Source organism: Hylobates moloch, unplaced genomic scaffold (genome assembly GCF_009828535.3).
Source record: "Hylobates moloch isolate HMO894 unplaced genomic scaffold, HMol_V3 SCAFFOLD_4, whole genome shotgun sequence".
In the NCBI taxonomy this organism is placed as follows: Eukaryota; Metazoa; Chordata; class Mammalia; order Primates; family Hylobatidae; genus Hylobates; species Hylobates moloch.
Genome location: NW_026652279.1, coordinates 36,690,353 through 36,709,077, shown reverse-complemented (window position 1 = coordinate 36,709,077; position 18,725 = coordinate 36,690,353). Strand labels below are relative to the sequence as shown.

At 42.8% G+C, this 18,725-nt stretch overlaps 1 protein-coding gene across 4 annotated transcripts in view; it reads right to left on the bottom strand.

Annotated features, from left to right (window-relative positions):
• The window catches only part of HEG1 (heart development protein with EGF like domains 1), a 90,332-nt gene that overhangs the window by 51,037 nt on the left and 20,570 nt on the right, over positions 1-18,725 (bottom strand). For 3 of the 4 annotated variants that reach the window (XM_032149948.2, XM_058437405.1, XM_058437406.1), the window contains exons 2-5: positions 12,049-12,342; positions 10,045-10,347; positions 3,566-3,904; positions 2,046-2,381 (exon numbers count right to left, since the gene is read on the bottom strand). In XM_032149948.2, the coding sequence (XP_032005839.1) occupies positions 2,046-2,381; positions 3,566-3,904; positions 10,045-10,347; positions 12,049-12,342 (1,272 nt within the window). The remainder of the gene's footprint in view (positions 1-2,045; positions 2,382-3,565; positions 3,905-10,044; positions 10,348-12,048; positions 12,343-18,725) is intronic. The other variant, XM_058437404.1, reaches the window with a different exon arrangement.

Here is an 18,725-nt window from a genome sequence, read left to right as displayed (position 1 = left end):
CCTCCCAAAGTGCTGGGATTATAGGCGTGAGCCGCCACAGCCGGCCACAAAGAACTCTTACAATTTAATAATAAAAAGTCAAATAACCCAATTTTAATAGTCAAAAGATTAGATTAGACATATTCAAAGAAGATATACAAGTGGCCAAGAAGCACATGAAAAGATGCTCAGCATTATTAGTCAACTGGAAAATACAAGTCAAAACCACAATGAGATGCCTTCACCTCCACTCAAATGGCTATAATCAGAAAAGATGGATAGTTACAAGTGTTGGTGAAGATGTAGCAACATCAGAACACTTGTACACTGCTGGTGGGAATATAAAATGATGCAGCCACTTTGGAAAAGAGCTCGGCAGTTCCTCAGAAGGTTAAAAATAGAGCAGCCACAGCCACATAACCTAGCCATTCCTAAATAATTGAAAATTTATGGCCGGGTGCGGTGGCTCACGCCTGTAATCCCAGCACTTTGGGAGGCCGAGGCGGGCAGATCACGAGGTCAGGAGATCGAGACCATCCTGGCTAACACGGTGAAAACCCGTCTCTACTAAAAATACAAAAAAAGGAGGCGGAGCTTGCAGTGAGCCAAGATCACGCCACTGCACTCCAGCCTGGGCAACAGAGTGAGACTCCGTCTCAAAAAAAATAAAAAAATAAAAAAAGAAAAGAAAAATTAGACGGGCGTGGTGGTGGGCACCTGTAGTCCCAGCTACTTGGGAGGCTGAGGCAGGAGAATGGCGTGAACCCAGAAGTCAGAGGTTGCAGTGAGCCGAGATGGTGCCACTGCACTCTAGCCTGGGTGACAGAGCGAGACTCCGTCTCAAAAAAAAAAAAAAAAAAAAGGAAAATTTACGACCACATATACACTTGTACCTGAATGTTCACCACAGCATTATTCGTAATAGCCAAAAGATGGGAACAACCCAAACATCCATCAATTCATGACAACTGATAAACAAAGTGTGGTATATCCCTGCTACGGCATATTATTAAGCCACAAAAAGGAACGAAGTTGTGATACAACATGGATGAACCTTGAAAACACGACACTAAGGGAAAGACACAAAGGACCACATATTGTATGATTTCATTTATAGGAAATGTCTAAAATGGACAAATCTACAGAGACAGAAAGCACAGGAGTGATTGCCAGGGACTGGGAGGAGGGAAGAATGGGAGGTGACTGCTGATGAGTTTGGAGTTTCTTTGTGGGGTGATGGAAATGCTCTGGAATTAGACAGTGGTGATGCTGCACAGCTTTGTGACTACACCAAAAATCACTGAATTGTGTGCTTTAAATGGGCAGATACTATGGAATGTGAAATATACCTCAATAAAGCTGGTTTTTAAAAAACAGAGAATTTATTTGGATGAATGCCCCGACAACTACTAACAAGAAGGTGATATTTTCACCTTCCAGAAGCTCTGTGACTGAGGCAGGTATGGAGTTATGGGTTGGCTACAGGGAATGAGAGCATGTGGACAGAGAAGTCCCTGAGCTGTGTGTGGGAAAAGGAAGTGGCAAGAACAGCTTCTCAGAGATGTACCAGAAAAAACCAGGGGATATATAGGTATATCTGTATCAACCAGCTAGAACAAGGGCCTGGGAAATAAGGAAGGAAAGTGGAGGGGCCTGAGGAGTTATTTCATTCATGCATGCTTTTTTTTTTGAGACAGTTTCGCTTTTGTCGCCCAGGCTGGAGTGCAGTGGTGCGATCTCAGCTCACTGCAACCTCCACCTCCTGGGTTCAAATGATTCTCCTGCCTCAGCCTCCCAAGTAGCTGGGATTACAGGTGCCTGCCACCACACCCGGCTAATTTTTTGTATTGTTAGTAGAGACGGGGTTTCACCATGTTGGTCAGTCTGGTCTTGAACCCCTCACCTGACATGATCCACCCACCTCAGCCTCCCAAAGTGCTGGGATTACAGACGTGAGCCACTGCGCTCGGCCCTCATGCGTGGTTTTAATATGCCACAGATTTCATAAGCATCGTGAGTCCCTCTCTCCTCTATGGGGCACAGTTGCATGAAATGGAAAAACTCACTCGAACGTTCTCCACGTGGTGCTGATGAATTCAGGCTTTCCGAGGAAGATGTAGATGAAGACTCTGAATAACTCCTATCTCCCAACGCTGTGTGACTTCCTCCAGACTGTACAGTAGAGTCTGAGAACTGGGTCAACACTGAAGCATTCACACCTTCAGGATATGAAGCAGAGCTTCCTGTCACATCTGCAGATGTTGTGCTGTTGGTCAAGAGCGAGTGTGCAGTGCTCTCTCCACCTCTCATGGGTGCGAATGACCTAGACACAGTCTCAGTCTGAGACACGGGACTTCCATTTTGCACCTCAGAGCTGCCGGCAAGCTGATGTTCTCCAAAGGCTGTAATGTAACATAGGAAAAAAGGCCATTACATAGATATGAAAGAGATTCCTTGGCAACTAAGAAGTGAGACCTCTCTAGGGAAAGATTCTTTGCCAAGGAACCTGGTATAGTGTTTATTAAATGTATTATGCACTATCATATTCTAAATAATTATTTCAAAACTCTTGGGTGGCAGCAAGAGAGTAATACAAAAAATATAACTTGTTGAACAGGGGACCTTTGAAACAGCATGTGCAAGTAGCAGAGTAACCTATAGGCTTGAGTGTTTCATTCTCTTTCCCATAAAAAGCGTTCGAGAGAGTGAGTGTGTGGTTATGTACAACAAATACAATGCACATAAATATAGCACGATGAGAGCACTTTCCTAAAACAGTTCTCATATGAATAAAGGTTATTCTAAGTATAGCAAAAACAAAAATCAATTATAAGGATTAAGCCAAACCATGAATTTGGGAATAATATTTATATCTGCACATTTATGTGGAAAGATGAACTGTACACAAAATAACTGAAGCTAGTTTAAAGAGTGGGCCAGGCTGGCTGCAGTGGCTCATGCCTGTAATCCCAGCACTTTGGGAGGGCAAGGCAGGAGGACTGCTTAGGGCCAGAGCTCAGGACCAGCCTGGGCAACATTTCAAGACCCCATCTCTACAAAAAATAGAAAAATTAGCTAGGTGGAGTGGCATGCACCTGTAGTCCCAGCTACCCCAGAGGCTGAGGTGAGAGATCACCTGAGCCTGGGGAGGTTGAGGCTGCAGTGAGCCGTAATCATGCCAGTGCACTCTAGCCTGGGTGACAGAGCCAGACATTGTCTTCAAAACAAAATAAAACATAAAGAGTAGGCCAGCTCTCAGCTTGAGGACCATCCTGTAGACTGAAAAAAAGATGGAACCAAGAACCCTGTGGCTAAGGTCTCAACTCTACTGAGTGAGCTAAATGGCCAGGCACCCATTACTTAAACCCTCAGAGCCGTAGTTTTCTCATCTATAAGACAGCAGGAGGAATGACACCCGTCTGACTAACTTCACAATGTTCTCATAAGAGTGACCATCAAAATGCAATAGTGCCATTAAAGAACGCACTTTTCTCTGGAGATTACAAATGGTCTTGAAGAGATCCCTTAAGAAAATTCAATGATTTACATATGCCCCTCATAGATCAAGTAAAGAGGGAATACTTACTTGGGGAATCATTTTGCCAATGCAAAGATGTAAGTCCAAATTCATTTTCTGTGGATGGTTCAGTGAATTCCTCGTCCCCTGGATTCCCAGTTACTCTACTGTTTCTTCTCGATTCCACTGCAGAGGGTGAAAGAAGGATTGAGGCTGAAGTCGTGGCAATTCTGGAGTCCTTGAGGAAGCCTTCTGTCTTGCTCACAGGTCCCAGACTGATCGTCAAAGATTGGAGCGTTCTCGGGCCACCATCAGTGAACACGGTGGCAACGTGCATTGTCTTTGTTTGACTGACTGAGGAGCTCTGGAGGCCAGTGGAGTTGTTAAGCTTCTCTGTACTTTCAGAAGCTACGATGGAAAAAGATATCCTTCAAAATTACTCAGGAGTTTTAAGAAAATCCGGACTATATTCGAGATACAAATGACGTTTCTTACATTTTGGTGGATACATGTAAATACCGTGGACCTAATATAGATACAAACATATGTATACACACACATGCTACCAGGACACATGCCTGCACTCTCCCCTTACTAGGTCTAATTCTCACAGAGGAAGGTGGAGAACACCGAGATCCCTCACCAGGCACAATGAGAAGCTTATATGTTGTTTGCATTATTTTTTTTTTAAAGAGAAAGACGAAAATGTCTGCTGAATTCTACATTACAGCTTAAACAGGACTGGCCACTGTGATAAGGTTTTTGTTATTTTGTTCTGCTTTGTTTTAGCAATGTAACCTTTTTGTTCAAATGCTATTATTGATTAAAATCTCATACATAAAATGAATAACAGTGAAGCTGCTGCAAGGTGCCCCACCGCAGGTCACTATTGAGGAGGCCTAGGGTTTTGCAGAACACAGCTGGGACACTCATGGCCTACAGCAGTAATTCCCAGGCTTGTCACCATCAAGGGTTCTTTATTATTCCCCACCTCACAGCCACCATAAGCCCTATGTTTTGAAAGACTATTAACCAAACTGCATTTATTAAGTAACAGAATTTCTAACCAGCAGGAAATACTTATTATTACCCCACAAATTTAATTCTACCCAAAAGCAAACAGGCTTCATTATCATACTTTGCCCCATTAAGCTTTAGAGACCAGCTCTCAAATCTGCATTCTACTCCAATGGGCCCTTGGAGATCAAGGACTCCAGGAGCGTTTTCTCTAATCGACGGATGGCAGCCATGGGGAAACTGTCAAGAGCCTCAAGGAGTGAATCAGACACTATTGGTTAAAAGGTGTAGTCTGCTCCACGTAAGTACGGGTGGCTCCCTTCCACAAACAACTTTCCAAAGGATGCCCTGAGAACTGACCTCCAGAAAGGTCTATTAAAATCTTTATTCCAAATGGGAATAAACTGCAGGAAAGCTTAGGGAATGGAAAGAAACATGGTGGGTAAGACTGAAGTCACAAAAAGAGAGTGTTTTTCTTCTTTTTGGGCTAAAAATAATAAAAAGTACTCTACACTTATATAATAAAAGGCTTTGAGCTGTTAATTATGGCCTAGAAAAGGGAAAAAGGAAGTTATCATTACAAACAACTCCTTGAAGACCAGTCCTATGTGCAGTTGTGACCAAAACCACAAATAAATTTTAAATATCACTACAGCGAGACAGAGAGAGAGAGAGAGAGCGAGCAAGCATGGGAAACAAAAAGGTTCCTCTCATTCTTGTGCAAAACCATAAAACCAGCTATATCTAGAACACAGCCGGCAGCTCTGGTCACCCCACCTTAATGGAGACAAAATGAAGATGCAGGCAATCTATAAAACTAGTAATGGAAACAAGAAACAGAAAGACCTGGACACAAAAATAGAGTCCCAGACCACCAAAACCCACCTCTACTTAAAAACATAAACCAAACCAAAGCAAACAAACAAAACACACTTCAGTATTAAAAAAAAAAAAAGAATAAAAAAAAAAAAAAAAAAAGAAGAAGAAGAAAGAAAAAAAAAGAAAAGCATAATAGATATGCCCCAAATCCTCACTCAACCATGTGACTTCTCAGCACTAACTTCATTGGAGTCATCATTTATATCCACCAAATTACAGCCTCATCAGCTTGCTAGAGGTTCTTTCAAAACACTTTTATTCCCAGGATACTGCATTAATTTCACCCATTCAACATTCCCATCAAAATCCGGTGGTCGGCCGGGTGCAGTGGCTCATGCCTGTAATCCCAGCACTTTGGGAGGTTGAGGCGGGTGGGTCACCTGAGGTCAGGAGTTTGACACCAGCCTGGCCAACATGGTGAAACACCATCTCTACTAAAAATACAAAAATTAGCCGGCTGTGGTGGTGGGTGCCTGTAATCTCAGCTACTCGGGAGGTTGAGGCAGGAGAATTGCTTGAACCTGGGAGGTGGAGGTTGCAGTGAGCTGAGATTGTGCCACTGCACTCCAGCCTGAGCAAGAGAGAGAGACGAGGTCTCAAACAAACAAAAAAAAACAAACAAAAAAACAAAACAAAACAAAACAAACAAACCAAAAAAAACTCCAGTGATGATACTGAATTCAGCCTGAAAAACCCAGGCCTGTCCACCTCTAGTGGATTTAGCAAATCAATGGCCACAGAAATATAATGACAAAAGTCACAAATGCTGAAAATCATGAAAGGAAAACGGCTGTTTTTCCCTGACTCTGAGAGCTCTGCAGAACACTGCTTCTTTATCTCATTATCTCATCATTATCATCATTATCAAAAACTACCATTTACTGACCAATTATGACTTGCAAGGCATTGCGCTAAGTACATTACATACAAATCTCATTTAATCCTCACGGGAAAGCTACGAAATGTGTGTGAATACTTTGGCAGAGTTGATGACTCTTTGTAAAAACAGAAAATGTTTGGTCAAACTAATCTACAAACGCCACTTACATTACTAAATGAGCACCTGTTAAATAAATCTAGGGGGAAATGTACCACATTTCTAATCAACAGGCTGGATTCTTGGTTATTTAATAATTGCCCTTCTTGCTCATTTCTACCCCGAAAGCAGCCATTCAAAGATGGAAAGACCATCCATCTGGGAGCAGAAACAAGCCAAATTCCTGATCTTTATAATGGGAGGTTGCAAGAATGCCTACTCGTCTGCTAAAAGTACATGGGTCTCTCTTCAATCACAGCACAAAACACTGGAATCTTAGGAACACATCAGAACGCTCAACCTTGACCTGACTGCTATCCAGAACTTGCCAAAAGTACAGCTGAAGCAGCTGATACTTGAGAAAGATACGTCACATCTACAATCTTCCGAGTTATTTATGCTCTCTTTCTTTACAAAGTGAAATCACCACAAAGCAATTTACCTGGACCACAGTAGCTTAGCTACCCACAGAAATACTTTCATAAGTTGAGATACATTATTATACCCTCAGCTCCTACTGAGAATCTATATAAAATATCACCTTTTAAAGAACATTAGCACAATTTCCACAAAACAGCAATTGAAGGCATTTTCCATTATGATTCTCAACATTTCTTATATAAACAGTCCTCTTAAAATGTACTGCCCCAAACACTTATGCCTATGGATGAAATTGTATGCTTACTTTATCTGAAAACAATTGCATGCCCCACCCGGTTTCTCTTTGTGCCCTGGTTTCCAGGAAGCTCAGTACTAAATTTAGTGCTCAATTGTAGCCACTCTCACACAATTCAACATACACATATCTCTTTCCACCTTCAGAAGGGAGCTTTTTTCCCTGTTTGTTGCTTTGTTTGCTTTTCCCTCCGATGATCAAATAGTACAATGGTCATTATTAAAAAATATGGAACATACAGAAAGATATAAAGCAGCAAAAGATGTAAAGCAGCAAGAAAAACAATTTCCAGTGGTTTCTGATCTCTTTTTAAAAATCTGATTCCATTGCCTAGGCCTATACTTGCTTTAACACTGTAAGGCACACAATTTGGTTTTGGAAGCAGGTAACTCCTGGCTATCCCAGCCTTGGAAGAGGTTATGTTGCATGCACGTTTCTGTGTAGCTGAGTGAAGAGTGAAACGAGGCACAGAATACAAAGGCTGAATACATGTGGAATCACAGATGTATTCAGATGTATTCAGATGTATCCAGTCTGAAACTAGAAAGAATCTTTCAGATCATCTGCTCAAATTCCTTCGTGTTCCAAATAAGAAGCCCCCTCCTCTCCGTGCCAGGCTCCTAGTTATCTTCCTTGTGTTCACCTAGTGAGGCGCATCACTCATCAGACTGGTGTAAGCGCCAGGCTTTTCACAGGGTCATATTTCCTAGTGGGTGGAGTGACCAAGTGTTCACCTCCTTTGCTTTTGTTTTTCCAGAGCTGGCCAGCCAGGCTGAGTCGACTCCAGGTCTGCCTGGCAGGTCCTGCTGGCTCTCTCTCAGCACTCTTGCCTGAGTGCCTAGAGCTCCTGTATCGTGTAGTCAGAAAGGGACAGTAACGTCTCAACATTTAGATTCAAGGGGAAGATTCTGGTTAGTGGGTCAGCAGATGCCAGCCCAGCTTTAAAAACAAAGCGGAACTTTATTTCCCATGTAACTTCAGGTCCTTGTGCATGTACCCTCTGCATCCCCACAGGGAGGAGGGGAGGTTGGCAGGATGGATTTAGACATACTTGGATGCCTGGTGAGAACCCCATTTAACAGCACCCAGAGCCATCTCTAATATCTAAAAGGGTGGTGGGACTCTACCTCGAACTGAACACACAGTTCACTAAAAAGGAAAAGAAATGCTCAGTAAAAGACTCAAGAGATATGAAAGATATGATGAAACTCACCAGCAGTTAAAAGTATAAGCTTTTAAAAGGATGGATGGTAAAAGAATTTCAGGGACAATTATATTTTTTAGTGTTGAAAAATATAGGTGAAAAAAATATATAGGTGAATATAGAGTCATAGAGTCAAGTCCAGTAAAGTTGGAAACATAGGCTGATTTTTCAAATATACCACCAAAGTAGGTTGAATTTAAATTATAAATATTAAATGATCCTGACCAGAATCAAAGCATAGCTTCCTAAAAAATGCTTCCTTTCTACCGTTTAGTAAAGCTGTAAATCACTGAACCACAGAACTTTGAGGCTGGAAGAACTGCAGCTTTTATCCAATCCAAGCAATGTTTATGAATAATCTTAAAAAGCAATCTTCTAAAAACATGAATCATAAATTATATCCAAATCCAGTCGGCAGGAAACTGTATACAGGGTATGTGGAAGAAGAACTGGCTGCTTTAAACAGGCACTCCAGAAGGGATTTCTGGGTTTAGTTTTTGCTTTGATGACACAAACCCAAACTCCTAGTCTCGCAAGGTACTTCTAAAAACCTCTGACCTGTAAAAATTTTGCAATGGCAATTTCGGAGGCAACCTAACCTCTGTTTCCCAAGAACATTTCCAACCCTCTCTGTCCTGCTCCCTATGGCACGAGGATGAAAACACAAGCAGCACAAACACTGAATAAAACCTCGGAGAAGAAAAAAGATGGTCAGAGTTTCCAATATTATCTTTGGCCCATGGCATGATATGCCCTGTGAGGGTATCTGGGGCACATGCTAATCCCTATGTCTTATTGGCTGTACCTTGTTCTGGGGCGAGGGGGAACCTAAAGGAAGTAACAGACCTTGTCCTCAAGAGGATTACAGTCTCTCTGGGCAGAGAGGCATTAGACGATCTGCTGTGACGAGGTGTACAGCACAGAGGACCAGATGGTTGAAGAAAGGCTCGGGAATCCCTGAGCTGAGACTTAACTGATGAGTAGTACTGGAATAGCAGAGAGAGAGGAGAGCACTCCACAGCTGTAGTTACTAATATCACACCTTGCAAACTCCTGCATTATATCTGTTTTGTTTTTTTTTTTTCAAAATGATGCCTAGAAAAATGTACACTCATGTTTTCTTTACCATCGAAGGAAACATTTTTGCAATAATAAAGAAATAAAAATCTCACTCCTAATCAAATGGTACAATGCTCACCATTTCATGCACCCCAAGGTAAGGTCTCTTGTTTGAGAATAGACACCAATAGCTGGGCGCAGTGGCTCACGCCTGTAATCCCAGCACTTTGGGAGGCCGAGGTGGGTGGATCGCCTGAGGTCAGGAGTTCAAGACCAGCCTGGACAACATGCTGAAACCCCGTCTCTACTAAAAATACAAAAATTAGCCGGGCATGGTGATGGGCACCTATAATCCCAGCTACTCAGGAGACTGAGGCAGAAGAATCACTTGAACCTGGGAGGCAGAGGTTGCAGTGAGCTGAGATCGCGTCACTGTACTTCAGCCTGGGCAACAAAAAAAAGAAAAACCATGTTAAACATGAGCCTCAATACTGAGATAAACTGGGTAGGTTGTACCTACTTCCACTCCAAGTACCTGAAATTAGAGGAATGTCATTTTGGCTTGATGTCTTTTCCCCTTACCCCCTATTATGAGTATGTAACTAGCTGGCTATGCACATTGATTTATGTCTACTTCGAGTGACTTCCAAGTGTTACACTGGATATGTGGCACTCACATGAGGAATGGTCTAAGAGAGGAGAGGAAGCTGCTGTCCTGTAGAAATGCAGCCAGGAGAGATCTGGTCCTGAGGAATTTCTCTTCCTAGAGGGCGTGGTCAGCTCTCCCATCTCCAAAGCAGGAAGAGAGGACGGGCTCCAAGCCGAAGTGGTGGCCTCTTGGATGTGCACAGTCACTTCTTCTGACAGCCCCATCGCCCTCTCTGTTCCCATCTCCAAGGCTGTTCCACTCTTTGTTTGAAAAGTAGCAATTCTTTCATCGAACTCTGAACTGCTGGATGACAGGTGAAGACTTTCCGAGGCTGAAAACAGACAGCAACAATTAGAATTCCACCAGCAGACTTCAAAATGTCTTAATATGATTTTAGGGGGCTCAGTTCTGACATCTACAAAATTTACAGACATAAGAAGAAATTAGGAGAATAATTCATTCTATGAAAAATAAACTCCTGAAAGACCACAGACCAAGGCAGAGAGTGTTATTAGATCTGACAAAGATTCTGTGTATTGTGGTAAAATTCTCAGAAAAGGGGCTCACTGGAGGTAAGTATCAGACAATATGGAATCAGAAATCAGGGTCTGATCATCAGGACCCAGCATCCACATTCCACCAAATTGGTCCCAGAATGTACCTGAATGCAATATAAACAAAATTCCCAATATCTGGGTGACCAAGAAGACCAGGGAATGTCATGTGCAGAGTTTCTAAGCTCTGTAGGAATCATTTATGAATACAAAAGACTTTCAGATGCATCTTTACAGAATCGAGTCCCTCCCAACCAGATCTCCTGCCACTAGGACCCGAAACCATGGAGTCATCTCTGGCAGCTTCATCCTTTACTTTCAGGCCATCAACAGGTCCTATCACTTTTCCTTGGTGAAGTCTCTACCAATCCCCTCCTCTTCATCCCTGTGGACACTAAGCCACATCACAGCACCTGGTGTCTGAATTTCTCTGTCTGCCTGGGTGGTCCCCTTGACTCCAGGTTCCCTCCATCCTCCCACCCCCACGCTAGACATCCTGTACCTGCCTGCCGGGCGAATCCTCCTCAAATTCACTTTAGTTATGTCACTTACTTGCTCAGAAACCTTCATTGACTCTCCTTACCACACCAAATCTAAACTGCCGGGTTTCAAAAGTCCTCCGTGATTGTCCCTAACCCCGTTCACACAATGGTCCTACCTGTTCCTCCTCTCCTTTGTGGGCAACTGATGCCCTCCCCAAGGGAGGCTGCTGGCCTTACCACCCTACAGACAGGCCACACCTGTCTTTCTCTCCTCTGCACCTTACTCTCATTGTCCAGGCATTCCACACCTCAGCACCCGCACCACCTTGCTCAGATACACACACATAAGCTCTAATCCCAGTTCTGAAACCTGCTAACTGTTTGACCTACACATATTGGGGCAACTAACTTCTCTGAGCTTCAGTTTCCAAATGCCTAAAAGGAGAATAACATGATCTCATAGGCTTGCTAGAAGGATTGAGAGAACAGACATGATGGTAAGTAGTAGGTCTCTAATTAATGCTAGTTTTCTTAGTCTTCTCTTCCTTAATGAAATTTTACCCATTGAGCCCCAGCAACTTCTTGATATTCTTTGCTAAAAATAGCAAACCACCAAGCTGTGCACACCAGAGCAAGAACAACCGTCTGGGCCACATCAACACAAACCAAACCCAAGCCTGTCCCAGCTATGCATCCCACAAAACCTACTGCCTCTGAGACCCTCGGGTGTGGCAGGCTCCCTGAAAAGGAATGAAGTTTGGATTCCACTGGCCATGGATCACAGATACCACAGGACCAGCAAATCTGCACCCTTGTCTGGTCGGTATTGACAAGCATAATACAAATGAGGCCTAAGTCACAGGTCTGACCCACCCCAGCCTAGGAACCTTGGAAGGGCACAATGGCTCAGAATGGGGGTTGTGGGCAATGGCAGAAACTTTGTTTTCCAGGACTGGACACACATACATGAAATGTGCATCATCAGCACAAGCTCACCTAAGTTGCCACTCTGGGAAGTCAGAGCTGTTGCTATCTCCAGCGAGTACCCAACAGGCGAAATGGTGAAGTTTGTTCTACTCGAAGAGCCATTCCTTCCTCTAGCATCTGCTGTTTCAGCGAGTAGAGTGAGGTTTTCTGGAGCATCCGAAGCAGCATGGCTCTTCCCGGAGGTCTGAACCATCACGCCCTCTTTGGAGGACACTGTTGAAAAGTCCTCTTGATTCTGATAGAAGGTGATGTTTTCTACATGGGGCTCAGTGTTACTTTCTGGCCAATGTTTCCAGGCAGCATCTGAAAGAAGAAGAGGATGCATCAGGGAGAGTTTGCTGGCTTCTGAAAAGTAAACCTTCAGAAAAGACACCGTGAAATACATCAGTAGAGAGTGAATTCAAGTAAAAGAATTTTGGCCAGGTGTGATGGCTCACACCTGTAATCCCAGCACTTTGGGAGGCTGAGGCGGGCATATCACAGGAGTTCAAGACCAGCCTGGCCAACATGGTGAAACCCTGTCTCTACTAAAAATACAAAAAAATTAGCAGTCGTGATGGCAGGCGCCTGTAATCCCAGCTACTAGGGAGGCTGAGGCAGAATCACTTGAACCTGAGAGGCGGAGGTTGCGGTGAGCCAAGAACGTGCCATTGCACTCCAGCCTGGGCAACAAAAGTGAAACTCCATCTCAAAAAATAATAATAATAATTTCACCTTTCTTTTTTTCCCATATTCATTATTCTTATAACCCAGAGGAAGGAATTATGAAGCAACAATATAATACAGGATTAAATTTCATTGTGCATAGAATAAATGATGAAAATTTATTGATAGAAAGAGATCAACATGGGGCTCACGGAAGAGCAACTGAACCTCTGGCACCTGTGCAGGGTCAGAGAGGGGATTGGAGGAGGAAGATTGGGTGTAAGCAAAAGGCAAGAAGCATCTCATATTCGCCAAAGTTGCTAACTGTCCCTCCTGGGGTGGTGGGAAGCTATTATAAAAGCTGGCAGCCCTTGACCCTGACACCTACTCTTGAAGGTGGGAGGTGTAATGCACAATTCTGATAAAACATGAAGACTCTGGCAATATTACTAAAACTTGTGTGATGTGCATGGGTTTGAGGCAGCAATTCCAAATTGAATTTATCTGAAGGAGATACTCAAGAATGTGGACAAAGATTTAGCTGCATAGATGTTCATTACAGCATTGTTTACAGTAGAAAAAGGAAAAGAAAGAACAAACCTAAAACTCCTTCAGCAGGTTATCAATTAAATCAGTTACAGCAGACGGTATCCACAAGAAAGAAAACTATGTGGTCACTGAATTGGTGCTATAAAATAAAGATATTCTTCAGGGATTGTTGAATTAAAACAGCAGGCTTCAAATAGACTTTATATGTAATGATCTCATTTTGTGAAAAATAACAGTAAATATGCACTGAGGTAGGTGGCAGACGTAGGTGCCTGATGTGTATTCATTCAAGCACTGCACAAAGATGAAGACAGGTCCTCTTATTCTTCCCATTTTACATAGGAAGCAAAGGAGACATGGAGGGTGGGGGAGATCATGCATCTTGCCCAAGTCGCACAGTCAAAAAGCAGGAGGGCCAGGCAGCCTGCTCCAAACCCAGGCCCCTCACCCGCCAGCTGTGCTCAGCTGGAAGGGAAAATGGTGGAGAGGAGTATGGTTTCCAGTTGGGAGTGCTGAGGAAATAATGCTGTTGAGGATGGACTGTTACTTGAAGCCTGTATATTAGGAATGTATTTATATTAGTCAGAAAATATATTTAAATGATAGTTAACTTCCGTAACACCCAAGATGGTGGCAAAGAGGGTATTAGTTAAAAATGTTCTGAGGATGAAGATAAAGTTGGGGGTTAAATTGGGCAAGAGGAAGTCATATGTAGCATCAAATGCCATTTGGCAAGGCAGGAGGTTCAGGGTCAGAGCAGGTGCGTGGGATGCCCAAGTCCAGTCCAAGAAAGCTGCCCTGTTACTCTGGAAAAGTCTGCACCCAACCTGGCCACTGCTTAGAAGCCAAAGCTGGGCCACTGCTGAGTGCTGGGTCACTGCTGGGTGCTGGGCCCCTAAAAAATAGCACCAAAGCCAAACAGCATTCTGAGAACACTGTCCTTTCCCCATACATCCAAACTAATGTGGAATCCAATATCAAATATGGGTGCCAATTGAGGGACACTGAGCAAGGGTGAGGACAGGGCCATGTGAAGTTGTCGCTGATTACGTGACTCCCTGAAAAAACCATTTAATTTTCCTCCCTTGGAAATGTTATTTCTCTTTCTGCTTGGGAATGGGGACTGTAGGCATTGGTGAGAAACCTCTGTGGGGATGAATGGAATCACTTCTATTTATATGAATCAAACAAAAATGGCAAACCATTGGACAAGTAGAGGCTGCAGGTAGAACCTACAGTTTGTATCTAAATACCACACACACACACACATATACATACATACACACACACACCCACATATACCCCCCCCACATACATACACACACACGCACACATACACACACACACATGCATACATACATATACACATACTTACACACATACACACATGCACACATACACACACACACACATATACACAGAACAAGTTATCTTTCAGATCAGTGCTGCCTAAGAGATACTGAGTCACAAATACAATCCACATGTGTACACTTTAAATTTTCTAGTAGCTGCATTTTTAAAATTAAAAAATGTGAAATTAATTTCAATGTTAATATTTTATTTCACTCAACATAGCCAAAAGATTTATCACTTCAATGTGTAACTGATATAAAAATATTGAGATATTTTATTTTCTTTTTTTGGTATTAAATGTTTAAAATCCAGTGAATGTTTTAGGAGCCACATCTCGAGAGCTCCATAGCCACAAGTAGCTGGTGGCTGCATCAACCATACATGGCTGGTGGCCGCATCACTTGCCAGTGCAGTTCTAGATCAATGGTTCTGAACATTTCTCCACTCTGATTCACTCCTTCTGGAAGCAGTGGCTCACTTATTTGGGGTTAGGGGATGATGATTACAAAAAACTTCCAGAAGACATTCTGACAAACTTTCCTAAGGGAATCACTTCCTCCCAAAATCCCTTGAGTGTTACTGTGTTTATGCCTCCTGTTCTGTTTCCTGTGGGTGATAATTAACAGACGCTTCCTGGAGGGGGAGGGAAGTTGCCATGCATCTGGGCTCCTCTGGGGCCCAGTTCCAGACAGGCAAGACCCACGTGCAGCTAGAAATGGGATGTGGAAGGGCGTTTCCAGGGGCAGCCACAAGGCTTGTTAAGTTCAACTTGAGAGACTGGGGTTACAGACAACAGTGGCCCACGGGGCATGTCCCTTTGTTCTACCTCTGGGAGCTGCGAAGGCAAGCTGGTCTCCTGGGAGGAGGTGAAAGGTCTGAGGATGCTTTTTGTCTCCCCTTGGTTAACTGTGCACAATGAGAAATTATTCTCTAAGGAAGCCAGAGAGAAGTGATTGTGGGGAAGCAGAAGGGACTCAAAACCCATGCCCCAAAGCTGGCCAGCTGTGAGCAAAGGGAAGGCAATGAACTTGGCTCCATTACAACCTTCAGACAAGGTGAGACTCAGCCATTGGTGAGTGTGGCGGGGACTTTGAGGAAGCAGCTTTGTTCCCTTCCTCTCCAGGGACCAGGATTGGAGGTCCCAGAGCCCATTCAGCTCAGGGAACTCCAGTGCAGTCTCCGAGGGGAAAAGAATGGCCACGTGCAGACAGGGCAGAACCCACACTGACCTGCGCTCTCTTCCTAAAGGGGTGACTAAAGATGTAAGAAAGAAAAAATGCATACTATAAACAAAACTAAAAGGTAGACAATAGTCCTGCAGTATCCTCCATAACCCTGCCACTATAAACAACTCAAAATGCGGAATAAAATATTTTTTTAAAAAAATTTCTAAAAGCATTGCTGAGCTGGCAAGTAAGTAAAGAATCAAATCTGAGGCCAAAAATGAACCATGACTAGGAATCCAGAGAAGTGAGCTAATGTTGAGGCTGGCAGCTGCCCTGGAGGCACCTGTTCAACATTTGTGACCTTGAATTTCTGTTCTGATGGCTGCCGAGAATCAGGAGATGGGAGACACGATTCTCAAGGAGGGAATCCAACAGGAAACCACTGTGTAAAGCTGGGACTTTACACAGCTATGCCTTGGGTGTAAGGCAAATAGAAACAAACCTGCCCTGCAGAAGGGCACAGCAAGGAAACCTGGCCCTTCAATCTTGGTTTCAAGTGAAAGAAAAAATAAATCTCACTCGATTATATATAACCATAAAGCTAGCCCTCGTATGGGTGTGCTGTATGTCACATTACCTCTATTCACGAGTGGTCCTGAATCCTGTGAATGTACTAAAAACCACCGAATTGTATACTTTCAAACGGTAAATTTTATGGCATGTAAATCAGGGACCTCCAAACCCAGGCCATGGACTGGTAGTGGTCCATGGACTATTGGGAACCAGGCTGCACAGGAGGAGGTGAGCAGTGGGCGAGTGAGCATTACCGCCTTAGCTCAGCCTCAGCTCCGCCTCCTGCCAGATCAGCAGTGGCATCGGATTCTCAAAGGAGCAAGAACCTTACTGTGAACTGCACATGTGTGAAAGATCTAGGTTGCATGCTCCATATAAGAATCTAATGCCTGATATATAATCTGAGGTGGAAGAGTTTCATCCCAATCCCCAGCCCACCCCACCCCGCCCTATCTATGGAAAAATTGTCTTCCATGAAACCAGTCCCTGGTGCCAAAAAGGTTGGGGACCACTGATGTAAATTATATCTCCAATACACACACATCCTGTTAATAATGGGGCAGGGGCGGTCCTGATGGATAGTGCCTCCAGGTACCTGTATTGTGTAGACACAAATACAAATGCTCTCTAGATAAACATATCTTCAAACTAGTTTTTATCATTTATTGATAATATTCTAAGGAATAAGAGACCACAATCAAAAATCACAAAATACATGAGAAAACGAGGCATCCATGAGGAAACAAGACATCCACACCTCTTTGTCTGGTAATTCTAGTAGCTGAAGTCTTTGCTTGTTAAATAATTGCCAACAAATTAGACAAGCAAAGACTTCAAATGCTAGAATTACCAGACAAAGAAGTATACAAAACTACATTAGAAAAAAATTTTTTAAAAAGAGACTATAATAACCCAAAATATTTGAAAGAAAGCTAGATGGAAATTCTAGAACTAAAAAAAGTAATAATTGAAATAAAAAAAAACTCAACAGCGGATTAGATGTGGCCAAAGTGAGAGTTAGAAAATAATTGTAATTCACTAGGCATAGTGGCTCACGCCTGTAATTCTAGCACTTTGGGAGACCAAAGCAGTAGGATCACTTGAGCCCATGAGTTCAAGACCAGCCTGGGCAACATAGTGAGACCTTGTCTCTACAAAAAAATAAACAAAATTAGCTGGGTGTGGTGGTGCATACCCATGGTCCCAGCTACTTGGAAGGCTGAGGTTGAAGGATTGCTTGAGCCTGAGAGATGGAGGTTGCAGTGAGCTGTGATTGTGCTACTGCACTCCAGCTTGGACAACAGAGTGAGACCATCTCAAAAGAAAAAAAAAAAGAATTAGAAAATAAATGATAACAGAATGCCCAAAATGAGATTAAAAAACAGAAAATATGAAAAAGAGGTTAAGAGACAAAAAGAGTGAGAAAGTCCAACACACAACTGATTGGAGTTTAGGAGGAGAAAACAGAGAAAGTAGAAGCGAAAATAATTATTTTTTATTTTTTTATTTTTTATTTGAGACAGAGTCTCACTCTGTTACCCAGGCTGGAGTACATCTCAGCTCACTGCAGCCTCCACCTCCTGGGTTCAAGCAATTCTCATGCCTCAGCCTCCTGAGTAGCTGGGATTACAGGTGTGCCACCACACCTGGTTAATTTTTTTGTATTTTTAGTAGAGATGGGTTTTCACCTTTGTTGGCCAGGCTGGTCTCAAACTCCTGACCTCAGGTGATCTGCCCACCTCAGCCTCACAAAGTGTGGGGCTTACAGAAGTGGTAATATTTTAAAAGGTAATGGCTGGAAAATTTCCCAAAGTAATGAGAACTATAAATCTTCATTCTAAGGAGGCTCTTTAGGAGACTAAATTAAAAACAAAACATATACCTCTATCGTAGTGAAACTGCACAAAAACCACAGACTAAGACTAGGTCTTAAAAGCAACCAGAGGGGAAAAAAATGGCAAATCATCTATACAAGGTGACAATTACAGCTGATTTCTCAACAGTGATAATGGAAGCCAAAAGACAGTGGATAAATATTTTCAACACGCTGAGAGAACTATAATTGTATATTCAGCAAAGCTATCTTTGAGAAACATCTTCAGACTATCAAATGAAAACATGTTTGGTCAAAATTGAGTTTTTCAACCATTTCTACTAAAGTAAATTATAACAAATTTCTTTCAAGCAGAAGAAAAACAATCCTTAATGAAAGATATCAGATGCAAGGCAATATAATGAGCAAAAAAAAATACATGTGTGAATAAATCTAAAGGAACACTGAATTTATGAAATAAGAACAATAACTTCTCATTTGTGAAATTAATAAACAAGATGGAACAAATCCTGGATAACAATAGTTCATAAGTCTGGCATGGGATAATTAGAATCATGTTGCATAGG